The sequence below is a fragment of the Canis lupus genome, chromosome 5 (genome assembly GCF_048164855.1).
Source record: "Canis lupus baileyi chromosome 5, mCanLup2.hap1, whole genome shotgun sequence".
In the NCBI taxonomy this organism is placed as follows: Eukaryota; Metazoa; Chordata; class Mammalia; order Carnivora; family Canidae; genus Canis; species Canis lupus.
This window is the reverse complement of record NC_132842.1, coordinates 36,173,476-36,195,803: the sequence shown is the minus strand read 5'-3', so window position 1 is coordinate 36,195,803 and position 22,328 is coordinate 36,173,476. Positions and strand designations below refer to the sequence as shown.

General features: G+C 35.5%; 1 protein-coding gene across 11 annotated transcripts in view; it reads left to right on the top strand.

Moving 5' to 3' along the window:
* The window catches only part of PFDN1 (prefoldin subunit 1), an 82,015-nt gene that overhangs the window by 19,151 nt on the left and 40,536 nt on the right, over positions 1–22,328 (top strand). For 5 of the 11 annotated variants that reach the window (XM_072826111.1, XM_072826110.1, XM_072826107.1 and 2 more), the window contains exon 4: positions 3,401–3,427. The exons of the other annotated variants lie outside the window; for them this stretch is intronic. In XM_072826111.1, coding sequence (XP_072682212.1) covers positions 3,401–3,427 — 27 coding nt within the window. The remainder of the gene's footprint in view (positions 1–3,400; positions 3,428–22,328) is intronic. 11 annotated transcript variants of the gene reach the window in all.

The following is a 22,328-nucleotide window of genomic DNA, read 5'->3' as shown; positions in this document are numbered from 1 at the left end:
TTGGGTTAAAATATACAAACTTTGAGTAGCTTTGAGGATCATCTAGTCAGATACCTCCTTTCAAAAAATGCTAACTAAACTCCAGATAAATATGTTTAATTTTAGACTTTGAAGTACATTTCTTAAATATTTTCCTGTTCTTCTTTCTATAATCAGATAGGTACTTAAAGTGTATAACTTCAATGACAAATACATGACTTGTCAGGAAAAGATGTAATTTTGTGTGTAAGATTTAAGTAGATGTAGTTTTAACTTCCCTTATCCTATCTGATTTATTAGGAGTTGTACAAAATATGGATCTTTCAGGTCTTTGACCAGTGTTGTAAAATAAAAATAAAGATTTGTATATCATTTAAATACAGTCATTCTATCAAACATGAGAAATCAAATAAGCTTGTTTACCTTCTGTTTGTTCTGTTATATTATTAACCACCTACATTGAACTTTTTTTTCTTTTAAGAGATAAATTTGAGAAAGACTGCATCTCTCACAAGGGGAGAATAGATCTGCTTCGTGTTCTCTAAGCAGTAAATACGGAATGGAAAAGCCTTTAACTACAGGTCACATTCCATTACAATGAGCTAAAAGGAGAAGACTGATTTTTTTCTTAAGCGGGGGAGGTGCAAGAGGAGGGTTTTTCTGGAATTTGGTCTTTGAATATTATTTAGTGAGTGGACCATTACTACAAGTTTGGGGATCTTTTAGTTGAGTGGAATTTGACCTTAGTCTTAGGATGACTTGTTTTGTGATTGATTTGAAGAAAGCATAACATGTGTAACCATTAGTAATGGCTTTGGAATGACATCATGAGAAGTAGACTGTGCTCATGACTAGTTACTCCATTTCTTTTTGAAAAGAGATATATTATGATAAACATGTGATTTGCTTTCTTAGCATAAACAATGTGTTACAAATAAATTTTATCTCTGTAATTCATAATTTTCATTTTAGCTTATTTTTAGAGGAAGAGAATCCCACTTTTAGAGTTTGCTTACTGGGACACGAAATAATTGGGATGATAACAAAGTAAAACCCTTAAATATCTGTCTGTGTAGTATGAGGTGCATTGTTGGCATTCACTACAGGATAATTTTATCTTTAATGTGAATATCCTTGGTGTTAAAACAGTAATGCTAGCTTTTATAGCATGTTTGTTAACATGTTACACCTGGACTTCATGTCACAACATTAGCTTTTGCAACAGTTAAATAATCTCTTTTGCCAAAAATAGCAACACTCTTTTGACTGTCTTTGGCCTTTTGAGCTATAATGAAATTTTTAGTTTTAATCAGAATAATTTAATTTATTAATCGTTGTGCAGAAGTGCTAGGGTAGTTGCTTTTTTTGCATACTGCCCTAAGTGCTACAAATAGGTTGTATTCTACACATAGAAGTCTAGAGTTAAAAGGCTGTGATATTATTTAGTTAACAGTAAAACAGTAGTAGTATTTCAGGAAGATTTATCTCATGTAAAAGAAATATATAGTTTTAAGTGTTTGGATAAAGTGAAGCCTACATAATTTCAAGCTTTGGTTTTCAATTTGACTCTTGTGCTTTCTGCATCCCACTGGGAGTGCGAATATGACCCTGCATTGTAGGGGCATGTAAGGTGAATAGCGTTTGTTGTTTGGCTAGAGTATTAGTGCCCTCAGGAAGAAAAGACTTGCTGAGTATTAGTCTGGTCATGAGGATGTTCTCCTTTGATGCTAAACCTGAAATAACTATTTCTGAATTTATAGTCTTGAGTAATCTTGAGTATCATTGTGATTCACTTCTTTAATTCTAGTCTTTACCTTAATTTGTCTTTTCCTTTTTGAGTATTATTTGGGAATTCTAGTTAAAATACTAATTTTTCTCAAGCTGTTTTAAAACCATGAATTATAAAATCCTAGACACTCCATTTTTATTTTAGTACCTGCAGTAGATTTTTCCCATTGATGAAATTCAGGCTTCATTGTATCTTGCCTAGATTATTGCAATAGCATTTTGATTGTTCTTTCTGCCTTTGTTTTGTTTGTCCAAATGCACTCTTTATACATCTGCTGAAATTGATCACGTCCATATTTTTCATAAAATTCTTTGATGCCCACAGGATAAAATCTAAATTTACTAATCTATCATTCGTATTCATGCATAATCTGTCCTCAGTGTACCCCCTTCACCTCAGGTCCTGCCACTGTCTTTTCCCAAGCTCAGGATAGCATGTAAATTTCATGTCATGGACTTCTTGCATTGATTTTGAGTTATCTGTTGAGAAGGAGTTTGACTCCCATGTGGGCTTTAAACATGTTTTAGTTGATTAGTAATGTCTGTCATGGGTGAAGGTAGAAGAGTAGTAATTAGCACATGTACCAGAAATGGTTGCCCCTACCTTTTTTCACAGGGCTTTGTCACACAGGTTTTTATGCTTTCTTGCTTTTACTCATTCTGCCCTTGGCCTGAAGTATCCTGTTTTCCTTGTGAAATTCTTATCCTTCAAGACACAGCTCATCTCTGAAGATTTTTGTGTCCTCCCTTACAGACGTATTTATACTTTGCTGGATGATAGCAGAGCTTTTGTTCCTATAGCTAGTAGAGGGGGGAGAGAGAGAGACAGAGAGAGAGAGAGACGATTGATTTCTAAGTGGATAATTTTTCTCAACTAGGTTGTCAGTTCTGTGAGACCATATACATATTTTGTTGCCTCAGTTCTCGATATGATGTCTGGCACAAAATAGGTGTTAAATGTGTCTTGATTTGAATTGAGTATAATTCTTTCTCTTGTCTAAAATAACTGCATTTTCTTTTGTTTCTTTAGAAAGAAAATGAGTTTAGAAAGTTGGACAATTAAGAATTAGGCTTTCTTATTCTCTTTTAAAATATGATTAAACAGGGGTGCCTGGGTGGCTCAGCTGGTTAAGCATCTGCCTTCAGCTCAGGTCATGATCCCAGAGTCCTGGGATTGAGCCCTTCATCCAGCTCCCTGCTCAGCAGAGAGTCTGCTTCTCCCTCTCCCCTTGCTTATACTCTGCTCCCTCTGCTTGTAGTCTCTTGTCCCCCCTCTCTCTCTCTCTCTCTCTCTCAAATGAAATCTTTAAAATAAAATATGATTCAACCAAGGTGAAATTGTATAAGTAATATTATTTTGACTAAGGTCAGAGGAGTTGTTACTGTCGTTTGGACAGGATTAATTCTTTAAATTTACCAAGAAAGTAGAACAATTCTAAATGCCAACCAGTTGCAGAGATGTTCATTCACAACTGACAATATAGAAGAACCGAAGCCTTTAGAATTATACCGAGGCCAGTATAATCCTTAGAGAATAAAGACTATTCTTTGCAGAATACTATCAGTATAATAGTGTCTCTTTTACCTTCCTCATTTTCTTTTTTTTTTTTTTTCCTTCTTCATTTTCATATAGGATGGAAGTCAGATTTTCCTTTATAGGGTATGTATTTTAATCAAATCTTGCAAGCTCACATGTCTTTCAAATCATAAGTATGGAGAAATTTGGTAATGTTAAATACCTCTCATATACAGCTAATTTTGGTTTTAAGCAAGAAAAATCAAGCTACAGGGTAGGAGATGATGAATTGCTGTAGAATGTAAGTTCTCCATATTCATTGCTCAAAGCTATATTCCATCCAGTCTCTTGGCGTGTTGCCAGTACATTTTAGTTCTCTTACTTCATATTCTTTGGAGAGGCTGTTATGTAGCCTGATACTACTACCACCAATTTCTAGTTTGGCTACTTAAGCTGTTTGTGAGCTGACCTCACCATACTGCTTTGAGAACTATGATGAAAGTTACAACTGTGGAATGATCTGTCTGAATAGTTGCAAGTGTTTGTCTTTGCATCTTTCTAGCATGCAAGAAGGGAATAGACATAATTCTCAAATATTACATGGATGTTTCTTGTATCTTCATGAATAAGAACAGTTTATAATGGTTTATAGGGATTTTCTTCCCTTTTACTGTGCACACTAGAAAATAAAAGAGTATTTTTAAAAAATAAGAATGATATTTGAAAGTACATGTAAAGGACATTTAACCATGCTGGTATTTGGAAGGACCATCATTAGAATAAATGTCAGACTTATTTTTATTAGCAGTAGGTGTGATGTCAAGTTTATTCTATAATTTTAATGTCCTTTTACTTGAGCATTGCATAAATTTCTTCTTTTCCAAATAGACAAATGAAGCTTTTAATTTTTTTTAATATGGGATGAACTTGAGTAGATTAGCCTTTGAGAAGAATGATTAGTGCCTTTTTAAAACTTGAACCTAACTAAAATAACTTTGTACCATATTTAAACCAATTTAGAGGTATGCCACCATTCTGTGGGTATTTTTTACATTTAAGGAACTAAGAATGAACAATGGTATAAATCTACCAACTAGATAAGTGTCTAGCAATGCAGAAATTGCTGTTTGGGAGCGGTGTTGCTATTTCTACTTGTTGAAGTAATTTGATGGTTGATCTCTAATGGTTGAAAGATCCAGAAGTGTGGAACTTAAGATAACTGTGCCACAGGTAGAAAGTAAAACAGTAGATATATTCCTGATAGGTAACAAATTAACATCAACAACAAAAATCTTAAAATTTGAGCAACTTTTTAACTAATTAGGATTTAATGAATTCTTCATGACAGCTTGATTGAACTACCCTTTATTTAAAATACTATGTTGGGTTTGTTGTGATTTTGTTAGTTTGGATGTTGACCTGTAATTTGAATCATGACATTGAGTAAAGCCAAGTTGAAGTAATTTGCTCTTTCTCTGTTTTGTTATGTTAAATATTAATAGAAGGACATGGTCATGGTGCCTCCAGTTTTGCAACCATTTTACAATTTCATGTAACTGTAGAGTTGGTATTCCAGTCAATTTGAGGTAATTTTAAAGCCAGCAAAATAGTTGTACTAGATTAGGAAATAAATCACAAATCTTGGTGCAATAAATATTATTGATGTTATGGTAAAAATAGTTATATTCTTACTGGAATCAAGTTTGGTTATTTAGTGATTACTATAGGAGAAAAAATGTGCACATTATTTTTGTTGTGAGAGCACACTACGGATATAAATTTATTGGCTCCTTGTATGCTTTCTTTACTCCTTGTATGCTTTCTTTAAAGGTAATCTGTATTTTAGAAAAAAATGAAGCAAAGATAGCTAAGGAGTTGTTCTTACCTTTGAAAATTGTTTTTTAGATTTCATTTTAAAGGAAGAGGGGTTCTTGATGTTGAGCTGCTTTTATTAACAGACTGTGACCCACCCTTTTTGTGTTTTTATACAGAGCCATTTAAAATCCTGGCTTTCATTGCTCAGAGTTCTAAGGGGGGAAAAAACCCAACTTTTCCTGTTGTGCAGGGAAAAATGACTTCAGTCTTGTTGATACTGAGTATGTATATGACCCCAGATGGGCACACTCTCATCTTTCACAGATGCGATACTCTAGGGAGAGGAGATTTTTGAGTAATATTCTTAATTTCCTTAAGTAGTCAGTGATTTAAAAACTCAAATGTTCATTATAACTCTGCTGTAAGGCTGTGTGGGATGACATCACTGTTTTTGCGCCTGGGGAAGTTAACAAACATTTGCGTAGGAATTACATAGCTATGTTTCTTCTTCAGAAGAGTACTTTTAATAATTCTTTCCCTTCCTCCCCTCCCATGTCCTCCAGAATCCAGACTCACTGAAACACAGGAAGTTAGATTCAAAAATTGTGCTAATTAGAAGTTTATTGTAAAAAAGGAAAAGAAGTCCATTATTCTTAGCTTGGGATGTAGAAACATGCAAAAATAAAATTTTTATTTAATGTGTCCTTGTAGGGTTACATATTTTAGGCTCGAACTTGATTTAAAAATGTAAATGTAATTGATTCATTTGGTTACTTGGAGGATTTGGCTTTTGTATTTCCTGACATCAAAAGGCCTGACTTTTTTTTTTTTTTTAAACTGGCAAAGGATTAAACAAAACCTGCTTTTGTTGCACGAAAGTAGCAATTACTCAGCAACACAAGAGGATACTACAGTGTATTCCAATTGGTGATAAGGATTGATTTAGTAAACTGAGGGAAGGATGAAAAGTATCATTACCTTGTTCCTTATGTAAATAAAAGTTAAGGTAACAGTAACCTTGAACTACGTTACTTTGTCATTTGGGAATTATTTGCTGCAACTGACTTCAGCTGAGTTTCTCTGAAATGAAAAACATTCAGTGTTAAGCTGTACTGAGAATTTTCTGATTTTAGCTGCCACTTATCTCATAATGGCAAATTTAGGAACAATTTGCTATCTAATCTGTTTGAGAGAGGACTGAAATGGTCATGTCAAGGAACATAATCTGCTTAACGAAACATCCAAAAGGAGCTAAGAAAAAATATTGACCTAAAGGGGAAAAGTCAGTCCATGTATGTGAACACACACTTGGTAGTGACTTCTTAGTATTCTTTCCTGTTTATTGTATCAAGAATTGCTATGCGCTACAAATACCCTTTGCCCAGAAGGAATGATTAGGATTGCAGTTTGTTGCATGCACCATTAGTGCCTGTGGTTTTGTGAAGAATGTATGCTCAATTTATTTTTAGCATTTGAGTTCGAATAGACATATGTGAGGGAATGTTCTCTTATTGTCCTGGCCAGGAACTCTCGTTACCATCTCTTGTTTTGAGGAAGGTCAGCTACCTTGAAATGGACCAGATTACTTGGAAGATACTGTTTCCTTGGTTTTGAAGAGGACTTGAAATGTTCTCACATGAAAATTTGCATAGCAGCAAGAACCCAGTATTAAAAATGTATCTTTAAATAGATAAGAGCATGACTGCCCTAAACCGAGTCTTTTACATTGTTTGGCTCAGGGTAAAAAGATTTGAATCACAATATGCATCCTGTATGTGTGTCTCATTGACTCATACGCATTTGTGCCAAAATATTTATATTTCTCTGACTTTCTGCTTTTGTACCAGAAATCTTCTGTTTATGTCCTTCAGTACTCATTGGATAGTAATTTTTTTTATTCAGTGGTTACATTTCATTTGGTGTTACATTTTAACCTAGTAAAATAAAGATCATATCTTGGAAAAAGTTGAGGCAAATCTTGATGGTTATATGTGGATATGTTTGGGGTTTAATGAGGCTAGAGTAAAAGTGGTAAACATCAGAGGTGATTATTTACCAGAATACTTAGAATACCAAATAGTGACCAAAAATAAATAAACATCATGTTTAAAATAGATTAACATACTACTTCCATTTTAGGAGTAATAGTTTGATTTAAAAATACACAGTGATTTCTAATTAGTACAAATTGAACCTAGCAGTACATGAGTTACTCTTCTAGAAAAAGGGATGTATTATATGGGCCTGGATTCCTGAAGGGACCATGGTTCTCTGATAATTCCAGTGAATTCTCAATCTTCATCTAATTTGACCTATCAGTAGTGTTTATTTCAGCTGGTCTTGCTTCCCTTGTTGAAGCATTTTCTTCCTTTGGCTTCTAGGATACCAAAAAAACCCTTCTTGGTTTTCCTTTTATTTTACTGGCCATTCCTTCTCATTCTCCTTTACTGTTCCTTTTTCTTTCCCATTTCCAAATTTTAGATTGACTTGGGCTCAGCCTTTGGAAAATTTCCCTTCTCTTGTCTATACTCAGTCTCTTAGTGATTTCATCCAGGCTTATCTCTTTAAGTGCCTTTTTATATACTGGCAACTCCCAGATTTTTATCTTTAGCTTAGACCCCTTCCCTGAACTCTAAACATGTATATCCACCTGCGACTACTTTATATCTTCATTTGTTGGTCTGATAGGCATCTCAAAATTAACTTGACCAAAATAAAATTCCCACTGCCAGTTCCTCCCTATAGTCTTCTTCATATGAGTAAATGGCTTTTCTGTCCTTCTATATCTTGTAGAAATCCTTGACTCCTCTCTTTCAATATTACATTCAGTCCATTAGTGAAGACTAACATTAAGTTTGGTCCAGAATTTGAACATTTCTACTTAGCACCACCCTGACCTTAGCTAGCATTGGATTATTGTAACTGCTTCCTATCTGAACTCTCTACTTCCATCCTTACCACTTTATAGCATTTCTCAACTGAGCGCCCAGAGTGATCCTTTTAAGACATAAGTCAGATCACTCTAGCCAAAACCTTCAGATGGTTATCACTGAAAAAGACAAGGACTTTGCAGGTGCTGATCTCTCTCTCTGGAGCTCTGTTCTTCCAGATGTCTCCGTACATCTTTATCTTCTTGAGGCCTTTACATCTTTATCTTCTTGAGGTCTTTATTAAAAAGGCATTGAAGCCTTTCATAACCATCCTATTTAAAATTGTACTCCTACTTCGACCCCTCCTCCCCCGACTTACTTGCCTTTTGTATTCTCTTTTTTTGGCTTTATTTTTCTCCATAGCACTTTATAACCATCTGGCATACTCTAGTACTAATTATCCATTTTTCTTAAGTAAACTTTATTGAACGTTAAATTTTACCTTCTTAAGTAGACTTTATTGAAAGTTATACTATAACTTATATATAGTAAAATACACTCATTTTTAAGAATACAGTTGGATGGGGATCCCTGGGTGGCGCAGCGGTTTGGCGCCTGCCTTTGGCCCAGGGCGCAATCCTGGAGACCCGGGATCGAATCCCACGTCGGGCTCCCGGTGCATGGAGCCTGCTTCTCCCTCTGCCTGTGTCTCTGCCTCTCTCTCTCTCTCTCTGTGACTATCATAAATAAATAAATAAATAAATAAATAAATAAATAAATAAAAAGTTTGCTTTAAAAAAAAAAAAAGAATACAGTTGGATGAATTTTGACAACTGTAACCACCACTCCAGTCATCATATAGAACATTTTCATCAAAAATTCCTTTTTTCTCCCAAGTCATTTCTTCCCTCCCCCAGATTCTGCTCTAGGCAATTAATAATCTGACTTGTATCACTGTAGATTAATTTTGCCTGCTTTCGAACTTCATAAGGAATATATATATAAAATCATAGAACGTGCTCCTTTATGTGGTTTCTTTCATTAAGGACAATGCTTTTGAGATTTATCAGTGTTGATATCAGGCCTTCAGTACTGGGCTTCAGTTCCACTTCTTTACTTTTGCCTCTGCCCTCTTTGTGCTTGCCAGCTTTATCTTCAGGTTGGCTGTAGGAGTCCCAGATATTTCATTCAGATGTGACAACATCTAGAGTTAGAATTACCATGTTTTCTATGTCACATTTGTAGGAACAAAGAAATCTTTCCCAGAAGTCTTTAAAAGTCTCCCACCTCTCACGTTTCATGACAAAAACTGAACCACATGCTTGGGCTTAAATCATGGGGGATGGGACTGCCATGATTGGGTAAGGCCAGTCAAGATTCACCTTAGGATTCACTTCATTGAATCACTTGGGGAAATGGAAGGTCCTGAAACAAATTTAGGCTCTATCAACAAAGAAGAGGAATGGATTTTGGGTAACAACCAATAATGTCTACTAAAATTGTCAGCAAGTCTTTACAGTGACCAACAGTTGAAGGCTAGCTACATGAAAAATATTGGTAATATATGTAGGATGAATTAGGGAGAGTTTAATCAGGGATTACAGAAGAAGCTATTGAAGTAATTTAGTAGTGTAATAATAAGGGCATAAGTATAAGGTAAGGTGGCAGAAGTGGAATGGAGAGGAGAAGGGTCAGTATGAAAGAAAATGATGAGTCTTAGTGATAAATTGGGAATATATAGGATACAAGGGAGATATTTGCAGGATTGGGACTTAGGTGAGTGGGCAAATAGTGGTATCATTGATAGCTGCGGTTGAAATGGGGAAACTGCTTGTAGGGAGTGTTGGTATAGGATAAAAGGAGTTTAATTTGGGATATGTTGACATACAGGTAGAAATGACAAATGATGCAGACATAGTGCAGGTGATGGGGGTAATGCTGTTTTGCGAGCCATTAGCCAAGTTGAAGCCTTGAAAATAAGTTCTTGGAGGAACTTTGGGTAGAGATAGCTTAGTGGGTAGCCTTGCATAATGCTTGTAATATTGGCCCTGGAAGAGAAAAGGAGGGGGCTGATGTGTTTAGGAATATGGGAGTTAATGAGGGGAACACAGTAAAGTTCTAAGATGTAGCAGCATCCCTCACAGTTAGGTATGAACATACTGTGTTCTGCAGATTTCTGTTGTCTAAGGTATGGTTGGTCTAAGTGCTGTATTTCTGGATTATAAACTGAAACTATGATATTTTGTTGCTCAAGTAGTTCCACTTTGGTCATTGGTTCTTTCAGTTTGTTTCCAACTTGTGTCTCACTTTTTTTCATTTGTTTCTTTTAGAGATAGAGCACTGGAGCACAGGTGCACGCACTTTATTTTATTTTATTGGCTTTATTTTTCTCCATAGCACTTTATAACCATCTGGCATACTCTAGTACTAATTATCCATTTTTCTTAAGTAAGCTTTATTGAAAGTTAAATTGCTCCTGGTTGGAGGGGAGGGAGCAGAGGTAAAGGGAGAGAGGGAGAGAATCTTAAGCAGGCTTCATGCCTGACATAGTCTTAATAACCCATGAGATATGACCTGATCTGAAATCAAGGGTCAGACACTTAAGCTTAACCAACTGAGCCACCCAGATGCCCCTGTTTGTTTTTTAAATTAATTCTCTTTTAGAGCAGTTTCAGATTTACACAAAGTACAAAGAGCTCTCATATACCCCCCTCCAACTTATTCTTTTAACATCTTCCATTTGTGTGGTACATTTGTTACAAATGATATAGGAATATTGATACATTAATATTTAAGATCCATACTTTACATTAGCATTCACTGTTTTATACAATTTGGTAGGTTTTGACAAATGTGTAATGCCTTCTATTGACCATTACAGTATCATACAGAATAGTTTCAGTCCCCCAAATTTCCTGTCTTCCACCTATTCATCCTCTCTCCCCAAACTCCTGGTGACCACTGGTCTTTTTACTTTCTCTGTAATTCTGCCTTTTTCAGAGTGTACATAGTTGGAATCATATAGTATGTAGTCTTTTCAGAGTGACTTTTTTTTCCCTGCTTAGTGGTATGCATTTAAATTTCTTCCATGTCTTCTCATGGCTTGATAGCTCAATTCTGTTTTCTTCTATAGTGTCTAATTTTTTATGAAGCCTCTCCAGTGATTTTGTTGCTTTAGATACAATGTTTTTGATCACCAGAAGTAGCATTTGCCCCTTTTTGATATCTTTCTCTGCTTATTAAGCTCATATCTTTCATTAATTCTTAATCATGTTTATTATAATATTTTTAACATTTTTAAAAACATTTATTTATTTATTTGACAAAGCAAGCAGGGGGAGTGGCAGAGGGAGAAGGGGGCTCCCCGCTGAGCAGGGAGTCTGTGGGGCCTAATCCCGGGACCCTGGGATCATGACCTCAGCCAAAGGCAGATGCTTAACTGACTGAGCCACCTCAGTGCCCTATTTTTAAATTTTTTATCTGCTAATTGCTTTATTTCTCTCCTGAGTCTCTTTTTATTAACTAAATTTTCTCCTGATTATTAGTCCCGTTTTCTATTTATTTGTATGTTTGATGATATCTATCTATCTAGATACAGTGATTTAAATATAAGTCTATTATGTTTAAATCTGTATGTAAAAAATAGGGTATTTTGTAAATGTCCAAGTTGGTACTTATTTGTTGAGACGTAATTTACGTATAATGTCATATTAATTTCAGGTCTACAGCATAATGATTCACTGTTTGTATATATTTTGAATTACCATAGTATGTATAGTTAAGATACATCAGCATATGTGGTAACAAATTTTTTTCTTGTGATGAGAACTTTAAAGATTTTCTCTTTTAACAACTTTCAAATATACAATAGAATATAATTAGCATGCTGTAGTTTACATCCCTGTTGACTTATTTATTTAATTTATTTTTAAAGATTTTTTTTTTTTTTTTTTTTTTTTATGAGAGACATAGAGAGGCAGAGACATAGGCAGAGGGAGAAGCAGGCTCTTCCCAGGCTCAGTGGGAAGCCTGCTTTTCTCTCTCCCTCTGCTGCCCCCTCCCCCTGGCCACTTGGGCGCTCTCTTCTAAATAAAATCTTAAAAAAAAAAATACAAACAACCCCAAAGAATCAGCTCCTGGTTTCATTGATCCTGTTGTATTGTTTTTTTTTTTTTGTTTCTATTTTATTTATTTTTACTGTTTGTTTATGTCTATATTATTTTCTTCCTTCTACTGGTTTTGAGTTGTTTGTTCTTTTTCTGGCTCCTTTAGGTGGCAGGTTAGGTTGTTTATTTGAGATTTTTTGTTTCTTGAAGTAGGCCTGTATTGGTATAAATTTCCCTCTTTGGACAGCTTTTGCTGCATCCCAGGGATTTGGACCATTGTGTTTTCATTTTTATTTGTCTATATTTTTTAATTTCTTCTTTGATTTCTTGGTTGAGCCATTCATTGTTTAGTATTGTAATTTAACTTTCATGTATTTGTGTTCTTTCCAGATTTTTTCTTGTGGTTTTTAGTTTCATAGTGTTGTAATCAGAAAAGATGCATGGTATGACTTCGGTCTTTCTGAATTTGCTGAAACTTGTTTTGTGACCTAATGTGTGATCTTTCCTGAGACTGTTCAATGTGCACTTGAGAAGAATGTGTATTCTCCTGTTTTAGCATGGAATGTTCTGAATGTATGTTAGAGCCATCTGGTCCAATGTATAATTCAAAGCTACTGTTTTCTTCTTGTGGATTTCTGTTTGGACAATCTGTCCATTAATGTAAGGAGGTGTTAAAAGTTTCCTACTATTAATGTATTACTATTGATTACTTCCTTTGTTTGCTAGTAGCTGCTTTATGTATTTGGGTGCTCCCATGTTGAGTGAATATTTACAGTTACATCTTCTTGTTGGATTGTTCCCTTTATGATTATATAGTGTCCTTTTGTCTCTTGTTCTAGTCTTGTTTTATAGTCTATTTTGTCTGATACAAATATTGCTATCCCAGCTTTCTTTTCACTTCAATCTTCATGCATCTCTTGTAGGCAGTAATATAGATGTGTCTTGCCTTTTTATCCATTCTATTACTGTATGTCTTTTTAAGTGTTTAGTCCATTTAAACTTAAAATAATTATTGATAGGTATATACTTACTTGTTGCCATTTAGTTGTTTTGTGGGTTTTGTGGTTTTACTTGTTTTGATTTGTTTTTGGTTTTTTTTGTTTGTTTTTTTGTTTTTTTTTTTGATTTGTTTTTGTTTCTTGGTATTCTCTGTTCCTTTTTTTCTTTGGTCTCTTCTCTCAAAGTTTACTGGCATATACTTGGATTCCTTCCTCTTTATTTTTGTGTGTCTACTAAGAGTTTTTTTTTTTTTTTCTAAGAGTTTTTAATATGTGGTTACTATTCGGTTTATATTTAACGCCTTATGCATATAACAGCCTATATTAAGTTGATGGTCGCTTAAGTTTGAACCCATTCTTCACTCACTACCCTCCCCCCATGTTTTACGTCCTTTCATTTTTTGAATCACTTGGCTGATTTTTATATATAAACCTAATTTTACTGCTTTTGTGGTTCCTGTTTTTCTTCTACTTAAAGTCTTTCCTTTCCATTGAAAGTTCTGTTTAACATTTCTTGTAGGACTGGTGTGGTGGTGATTAATTCCTTTAACTTTTGTTGTATGGGTAACTATCTCTCCTTCTATTCTGGGAAATTCTTTATGTCTCCTGGATAGAGAAAAACCTGGTTGCAGGTTTTTTTCCTTCAGCATTTTGAATATATTGTTCCACTCCCTTCTGGCTTGCCAAGTTTTCTGCTGAAAAATCAGCTGATAGCCTTAGTGGTTTTTCCTTGTTGTAACTGTTTTCTTTTGATGATTTCAAATTTTTTTTCATTATAACTACTTTTTGCCATTTTAATTACCTTGTGTCTTGGTGTGAACCTCCTTGGGTTGATTTTGTTGGGAGCTCTCTGTGCCTTCTGAATCTGTATTTCTGTTTCCTTCCCCAGACATGGGAAGTTTTCAACTATTTCTTCAAATAAAATTTCTATCCCTTTTAAACTTTCTCTTCTTCTGGGATCTCTATAATGTGAATGTTGTTTCACATTGATGATGTCACTGAGTTCCCAAAGTCTTTGTTTATTATCATTATTCTAATTATTATTATTATTATTATTATTATTATTATTTTTTTCTGTTCAGTTTGACTGCTTTCCATTACTCTGTCCTCTAGGTTGCTGATTCCTTCTTCTCCTTCCTGTAGTCAACTATTTATTCCATCTGGTGTGTTTTTAATTTCAACTTTTGAGCTCTTCATCTCTGGTTCATTTTACATTTTCTTTCTCTTTGTTGAGGGCCCCACTGGGGTTCTCCACTCTTTGCTCAAGTCCATTGGGTATCTTTCTAACCATTACTTTATTAATTTTTTAAAAAAGATTTTATTTATTTATTCATGAAAGACCGAGAGAGAGAGGGGCAGAGACACAGGCAGAGGGAGAAGCAGGCTCCATGCAGGGAGCCTGACGTGGGACTTGATCCTTGGACTCCAGGATAATGCCCTGGGCCAAAGGCAGGCACTAAACTGCTGAGCCACCCAGGGATCCCCTTAACCATTACTTTAAATTCCATATCAGGCATAGTACTTATCTTCATTTCATTTAGCTCTCTTGTCATGATTTGATTCTTGTGTTTAATTTGTGGCATACTCTTGTCTCCTCATTTTGTCTAACACTCTATGTCTGTTTCTCTGTGTTAGGAAAGTCAGCTGTTTCTCCTGCTTTTGAAAGTAGTGGCCTGATGAAGAATAGATCCTGTAATGCCCTGCAGTGCAGTGCTCCCTCTTCACTACTTCAGGGGCTCTCCTTTGTGTGTTGTGTGTGCCCTACTCTTGTGGCTGACCTGCATTTGCCTTCAGTCTATTAATCTTTAATGGCTCTCTTTGCCTGTTGTGGGCAGGGTTTGGCCCCCGTATTGTTAATGGGGCAGTCTGGGTCCACCTTGTGCTTGAGTTGAGTCAGACCAGCTTTTTGCCAGATGCAGTAACATTGAACTTTAGGGTGCTCTCCCTAAAGGGTGTTGTCTGCTTAGAAACTTATGTTCCTGATGCCTGCCCCCATTTGGGGCTGCAGTTGGAGTGATGTATGAAGTTATCTTTCCTTCTCTCTGGGACAGGAGTCACTTTGGAGTGATGTTGGGCACTCTTGAGACTGCTTGCAAACTACCAGGCTTGTGACACCACTTTGGACAGGCTTTTAACAAGGGTGTATTGGAATGAGCACATTAGTAGCAGAACATGACAATGGGGCTCATACTGCTAGCATGCTCTGCACTGATCTGCTGCAAGAGGGGACCTGCCGCTGCCTGGGAACACTCTTGCTGAGGCCTGCCAGGTTGGAGGGGGCAGAACTGCAGAAGTGCTTGTGGACAGGGATGTTATTAGCAAGCAAGATGGAGAGTATAGGTACTGTGCTGGTTCCCCCAGGTGTGTCTAGGTTGTAGGGCCAGGGAGAGAAATGATACCTGCTAGCTCTTTTGTTCTTGGGAATGTCTCCCAAAGATCCCAATCCCTCCCATACACATTCTGAGATTAGTCAATAAATCTTCTCATATACCCCAGGCATTTCTCAAACTGCTGCTGCTGTGCCATATCTCAGCAAGAATGTTTCTTGTGCTTTCTCTTTTTTTTCAAGGTTTATTTATTTATTTGAGAGAGCGCATGCACCTGCATGTGTGGGGGGAGGGACAGAGGGAGAGAATCTTGAAGCAGACTCCCCACTGAATGCAGAACCTGATGGGGGCTTGATCCCATGACCCATGAGCTCATGACCCAAGCCCAGATCAGGAGTTGGTTGTTCAACCAACTGAGACACCCAGGTGCCCCTGTTGTGCTGTCTCTTTAAGGGCAGGGGCTCCTCCCTCTGCATTCTCCTAAAGCAGAGTCTGCTGATTATTAAAATTCCAAGTGTTAAGCCCTACTAATTGTTAGGCCCCTCTGATTTTCAAAGTCAGATATTGTGGGGGATTCATGTTCCCTGCGCAGGTACCTGGTGCCTGGGTTGGGGATCTGGTCATCTCCCCTCTCTGCATCTGCCAAATTCCTCCCTCCTGTGGACAGTCCTTTGGATCTGTTTTGCTTTCCACCTTCCTTCCCTCTTTGATGTGGCCCCATCTCTACATTTAGCTGTGGAGAGTCTGTTTTGCCAGTGTTCTGGGTTATTTACATTTTTACAGTTGTTACCTAGTTGTATCGGGATGAAGTGAGCTTAGGATTCTCCTATCCCACTATCTTCCCTAGAAGTCTCCCCCGTCCCCTTTTCCCCCTTAATGTATGTTGAATTTGGTTTGCTAAGATTTTCTTGGGGATTTTTGCATGTATGTTCATCAGGGATATTGACCTATAAATTTTATTTCCTTTTGGTGTCTTTATCTGGTTTTGGTATCAGAGTAATGCTGACCCCTAAAATGAATTTGAGAGTGTTCCCTCCTCTTTTATTTTTTTGAAAGAGTTGAGTTGAGAAGGATTAATATTAATTCTTCTTTGAGTGTTTGGTAGAATTCATCAGTGAAGTTGTCTGGTTCTGGACTTTGACTTGTTAAGGTGTTTTTGGTTACTACTTCAGTCTCCTTCCTAGTAATTGGTCTGTTCAGATTTTCTGTTTGTTTATGATTTACTCTTGGTAGGTTGTATGTTTCTAAGAATTTATCCATTTCCTCTAGGTTATCCAGTTTGTTGCTATGTAATTGTTCAGCCTTTTATGATCTTCTGTATTTCTTTGGTATCATTTATAATATCTCTTCTTTCATTTCTGATGTTGAGTCATCTCTTTTTTTTTTTTTTTTACCTTGGTGAGTCTAGCTAAAGCTTTATTTATTTTGTTTATCCTCTCAACCAGCTCATAATTTCCTTTATCTTTTCTATTGTCTTTTCTTGTTTCTTCCTGTAAATTTTGGTATGTTGTTTTCCAGTTTCATTTATCTCAAAGTATTTTTTATTTCTCTTTTGATTTCTTCTTTGGTGCATTGGCTGCTTAGTGGCATGTTGTTTAGTCTCCACGTGTTTGTAAATTTTCCAGTTTTTTTCATATAATTAATTTCTCATTTCATGAAAAGATGCATATACGATTTCAGTCCTCAAATTTAATAAAACTTGTTTGTAGCCCAACATATGACATAACTTGGGAAATGTTCCATATGCACTTGAGAAGAATGTATATTCTGTTGCTTTTATTTTTTTTTTTTTAATTCTTTTTTTTTTAAATTTTTTTATTTATTTATGATAGTCACAGAGAGAGAGAGAGGCAGAGACATAGGCAGAGGGAGAAGCAGGCTCCATGTACCGGGAGCCCGACGTGGGATTCGATCCTGGATCTCCAGGATCGGCCCTGAGCCAAAGGCAGGCGCTAAACCGCTGCACCACCCAGGGATCCCTATTCTGTTGCTTTTAGATGGAATGTTCTGTAAATATCTGCTAAGTCTATTGGTGTTACATGTTGTAAAGGCTGATGTTTCCTTAGTGATTTTCTATCTGTTGATGGAAGTAGGGGCATTAAAGTGTTCTGATATTATTGTGTTGCTATTTTTTGATTTGTTTATATTTGGATTTGTTAATATTGGATTTGTTAATATTTGTTTTAATTATTTATTTTTTTAAAGATTTTTATTTTTTAAGTAATCTCTAAATCTAACGTGGGGCTTGAACTCACAACCCCAAAATCTAGAATCACACGCTCTTCCAACTGAGCCGGCCAGGTGTGCCAATGTTTGCTATATATTTAGGTGCTCCTACAGTTGGCACATAAATATTTACAAATGTTATGTTGTCTTATTGGATTGACTCCTTTATCAGTGTATAGTGCTCTTTTTTGTCTGTAACTATAGTCTTTGTTTTAAAGTCTATTTTGTTTGGTACAAGTATAGCTGCTCCAGCTTTTTTGTGGTTTCTGTTTGCATTACGTATCTTTTTCCATCCTTTCACTTTAAGTTTGCATATGTCTCCACTTCTAAAGGGAGTGTCTTGTAGGCAGCATGTAAATGGGTCATGAGTGTTGTTTATTAATTAACTCTGTCCTTTGACTTAGAGTTTTAGTCCCCTAACATTTAAAGTAATTCTTGATAGATTTGTGCTTATTACCATTTTATTAATTGTTTTCTGGATGTGTCTGTGGTTCTCAGTTCCTTCTTCTTCTCTTGCTCTTTTCCTTTGTGGTTTGGTGAATTTTTTAGTGGTATGCTTATATTCCTTTTTCTTTTTTGTGTATTTACTATCAATTTTTGCTTTATGGTCACTATGAGGTTTACATACAATGACATATCTAAAGTAATGTATTTCTTTTTTAAAATATTTTATTTATCTATTTGAGAGAGAGAGACAGCCCCAGTGAGGGGAGGGCCAGAAAGAGAGGAAGAGGGAGAAGCAGACTCCCCACAGAGTAGGGAGCTCAATGTGGGGCTTGATTGCAGGACTTTGGGATCATGACCTGAGCCAAAGGCAGATGCTTACCCGACTGAGCCACCCAGGCACCCCTAAAATGACGTGTTTTAAAATGATAACAACTTAAGTTTGACCCCATTGTAAAGCTCAACATTATACTCCTGCCTTGCCACATTTTATGTTTTTGACTTAACATTTTACATCTTTTTGTTGTTTTTTTTACAGGTTATAGGAATGTTTTTTATTTTTATTTGCTTATTTTTATATTGTAATTCCAATATAGTTAACATGCAGTGTTTTATTAGTTTCATGTGTACAGTATAGTGATTCAACATTTCCATACATCCTCACCCAGTGCTCATCATGAGAAGTGCACTCCTTGATCCCCATCATTTATTTGACCCAGCCTTCTCCCCATACTCCTCCCCCGCCCCAATCCTCCCATCTATCAGCTTGTTCTCTATAGTTAAGAGTCTATTTCTTGATTTGTGTATCTTTTTTCCTTTGCTCATTTATTGTGTTTTTTAAATTCCACATAAAAATGAAATCATACAGTAATGTTTTACATCTTTTTTAAATTTTTATTTAAATTCAATTAATTAACATATAGTGTATTATTAGTTTCAGAGGTAGAGTACAGTGATTCATCGAGTGTATAGAATACCCTGTGCTTATTTCATCACATGCCCTTCTTAATGCCAGTTACTTCACTCCCTACCACTCTCCCCTCCAGCAGCCCTCAGTTTGTTTCCTATAGTTTTAGAGTCTGTTATAGTTTGCATTCTTCTCTGATTTTATCCTATTTTATTTTTTCCTCCTTTACCCTTTGATTTTCTTAAATTCCACATGAGTGAAATCATATGATAATTGTCTTTCTCTGATTGACTTATTTCATTTAGCATAAATGCTATAAGCTTATTTCATTTAGCATAAAACATAGTTCATCTATGTCCACTTTACATCTTTTTGTCTCCTGTATCTCTTAACTAATTATTGTAATTATAATTATTTTTATTAGTTTTAACTTACAGAATTTGGTTCTTTTTGTTCAATTTTTCTTGATATGTATCTGATTTTATTTCATAATTTTAAAAAATGGATTTTTTTTTGGATGTTCTTTTTCTTAGTCGCTTTGAGACTCTAAAGTATACTTACGTTAATGTCATTCTAGGACTAATCTATTCTTTCCATTTTGTTGGAAATCATTTCCTGATTTTCTTTTTTCAAAGATTTATTTATTTTCTTTTAGAAAGGGGGGCAGTGTGGAGGGGCAGAGTGAGAGAGAAACAAGCTGACTGCCCTGAGCACAGAGTTGGATGCTTAACCAACTGAGCCACCTAGGCACCTCAAATATACCCTTTTTAGTCATTTGGTTCTATATCTTTTGACAAATTTATATAGTTGTGTAGTTAACACCGCAGTCTGGCTTTGAAATATTTACATCATATTTTGATTACATCAAAACATTCCTGGGGTGCCTGGGGGCTCAGTCAGTCAAGTGTCTGCCTTTGGCTCAGGTCATGATCTGGGAGTCCTGGGATCTAGCCCAGTGTTGGGCTCCCTGCTCAGTGGGGAATCTGCTTCTCCCTCTGCCCTTCACCCTGCTCATGTTCTTGCTTTCTCTCAAATAAAATTAAAAAAAAAAAAAATTTAAAGACTTTTCTTAGTCATTCTTCTTTTTTTACCCTTACTCCCTGATAATTATTGATTTTTTTCCACTTATTTAGAATGTTTATGTAAATGAAGCATACTGTTTATAACCGTTTGTGTCTGTTGTCTGACTTGGTGTAACTTTTGAGATTTCTTGATATTGTTAGGTGTGTCAGTAGTTTGTTCCTTTTTATTTCTGAATAGCATTGCATTGTATGGCTGTACCACATTTTGTCCATTAACCAGTTGATGGACATTGAGTTTTCAGTTTTTGGCAATTATGACTATAGTAGTCATAAATAGTTGTGTACAGTTTTGTTTAATTTTGTTTTTGCAGATATATGTTTTTATTTTTCTTGATTATAAACTTAGCAGTGGGATTGCTGAGTTCCCTGGTGGTCAAAGTTTGTAAGAAACTGACCAACTCTTTTCCAAAGTAGCTGTACCATTTTGCCAACCATCTATGTATGAGAGTTTCTAGTTGCTTTGCATCTCCATTAACGTTTGGTATCGCCTTTTTTTGTTGTTAGTTCTAGGCTTTCCATTAGATATGTTATGGTATATCCTTGTGGCTTAATTTGCATTTCTTTAATAACTCATGATGTTGAGTATTAGTTGTCATCTTCATGTCTTCTTTGATGAAGTGTTTAAGTTTTTGGCTCTTTTTTTTAAAGAGAAGATTCTAACATAATATAAAATTGACTTTTTTAAACATTTTAAAGTGTACAAATCCCTGGTTTTTAGAATATTCATCAGATTGTGCAATCACTGCCACTGATTCCAGAACATATTTTTCATTATGAAAGGAATTCATAAACCTATAGTCATTATTCCATATTCCTTTCCTCTTTAGATTGTAGGCGGTCACTAATCATTCTGTTTGTATAGATATGCCTATTTAAGTATTATTTATATAATCTCTAACATCCAACATGGGGCTGGAACTCATGACCTTGAAATCAAGAGTCACATACTCTTCTGACTGAGCCTGCCTGACATTCCTCAGCATTATATTTTAAAGGTTAATCCATGTTGTAGTGTGTATCAGTACTTTATTCCTTTTCATTACTGAGTGATATTCCATTGTAGGAATATAACACATTGTATTTATCCATTTATCAGTTGATGGACATTTCAGTTGTTTCTACTTTTTGACTATCATGAATAATCTGCTTTGAATATTTATATATGTGTGTGTGTGTGTGTGTGTTCCTTTCTCTTGGCTATATTCTTAGAAGTAGAATAGCTGGGTCATTATATAACTCTATATTTAATCTTCTGAGGAACTGCCAGAATGTTTTCCATAGGGCTCATGCTATTTTACATATCCACCAGCAATGGATGAGGGTTCAAGTTTCTACATATCCTCTCCAACATTTGTTATTTATCTTTTTCAGTATTTATATCCTAGTGGGTGTGATCTGCCTTTACTTTTAACCTGTATATGTCCTTTTATTTAACGTAGATTTATTGGTGATTGCATAGTTGGGTCATGATATTTAATCCATTCTGACAATTTGTACCTTCTAATTAGAGTGTTTAGATAATTTATTTTTCAAGTAATTATTGCTGTGGTTGGATTGAAATCTACCACTCTGCTACTTGTTCCTATTTGTTTCATTTGTTCTTTTTTCCTTTTTCTCTTTTTTTCCTGCCTTCTTTTAGATTATATATATATATTATAGATTTTATATACATATATATTCATATATACACATATGTATATATACATACACATACATAATTTTTAAAAATAAATGCATTTAATAAAAAAAATATATATATTTTAGGGATGCCTAGGTGGCTCAGTGGTTGAGTGTCTGCCTTTGGCCCAGGGTGTGATCCTGGAGTCCCAGGATCGAGTCACACATTGGGCTCCCTGCTTGGAGCCTGCTTCTCTCTCTGCCTGTGTCTCTGCCTCTCTCCCTCTCTCTCTGTGTGTGTCTCATGAATAAATAAAATCTTTTAAAAAATATATATGTTCTAAATGAAATGAAAAAAATATATTTTCAATGAAAAAAAATATATTTTAAAAGTTTTATTTATCTCAGGGGGAGAGCCTGTGCAGGGGAGGGACAGAGGGAGGGGGAGAGAGAGAAACTCAAGTGGATTCAGCACTAAGCGGAAAGCCTGATGTGGGGCTCAGTCTCATGACCCTGAGATCACAACCTAAACTGAAACCAGGAGTTGGACACCTAATAGACTGCCTACCCAGGTACTCCTCTTTTAGATTATTTTTTATGTTAATATTTAATCCTCATTTTTGGTTTATTTGTCCTTAGTAAACAACATTTTT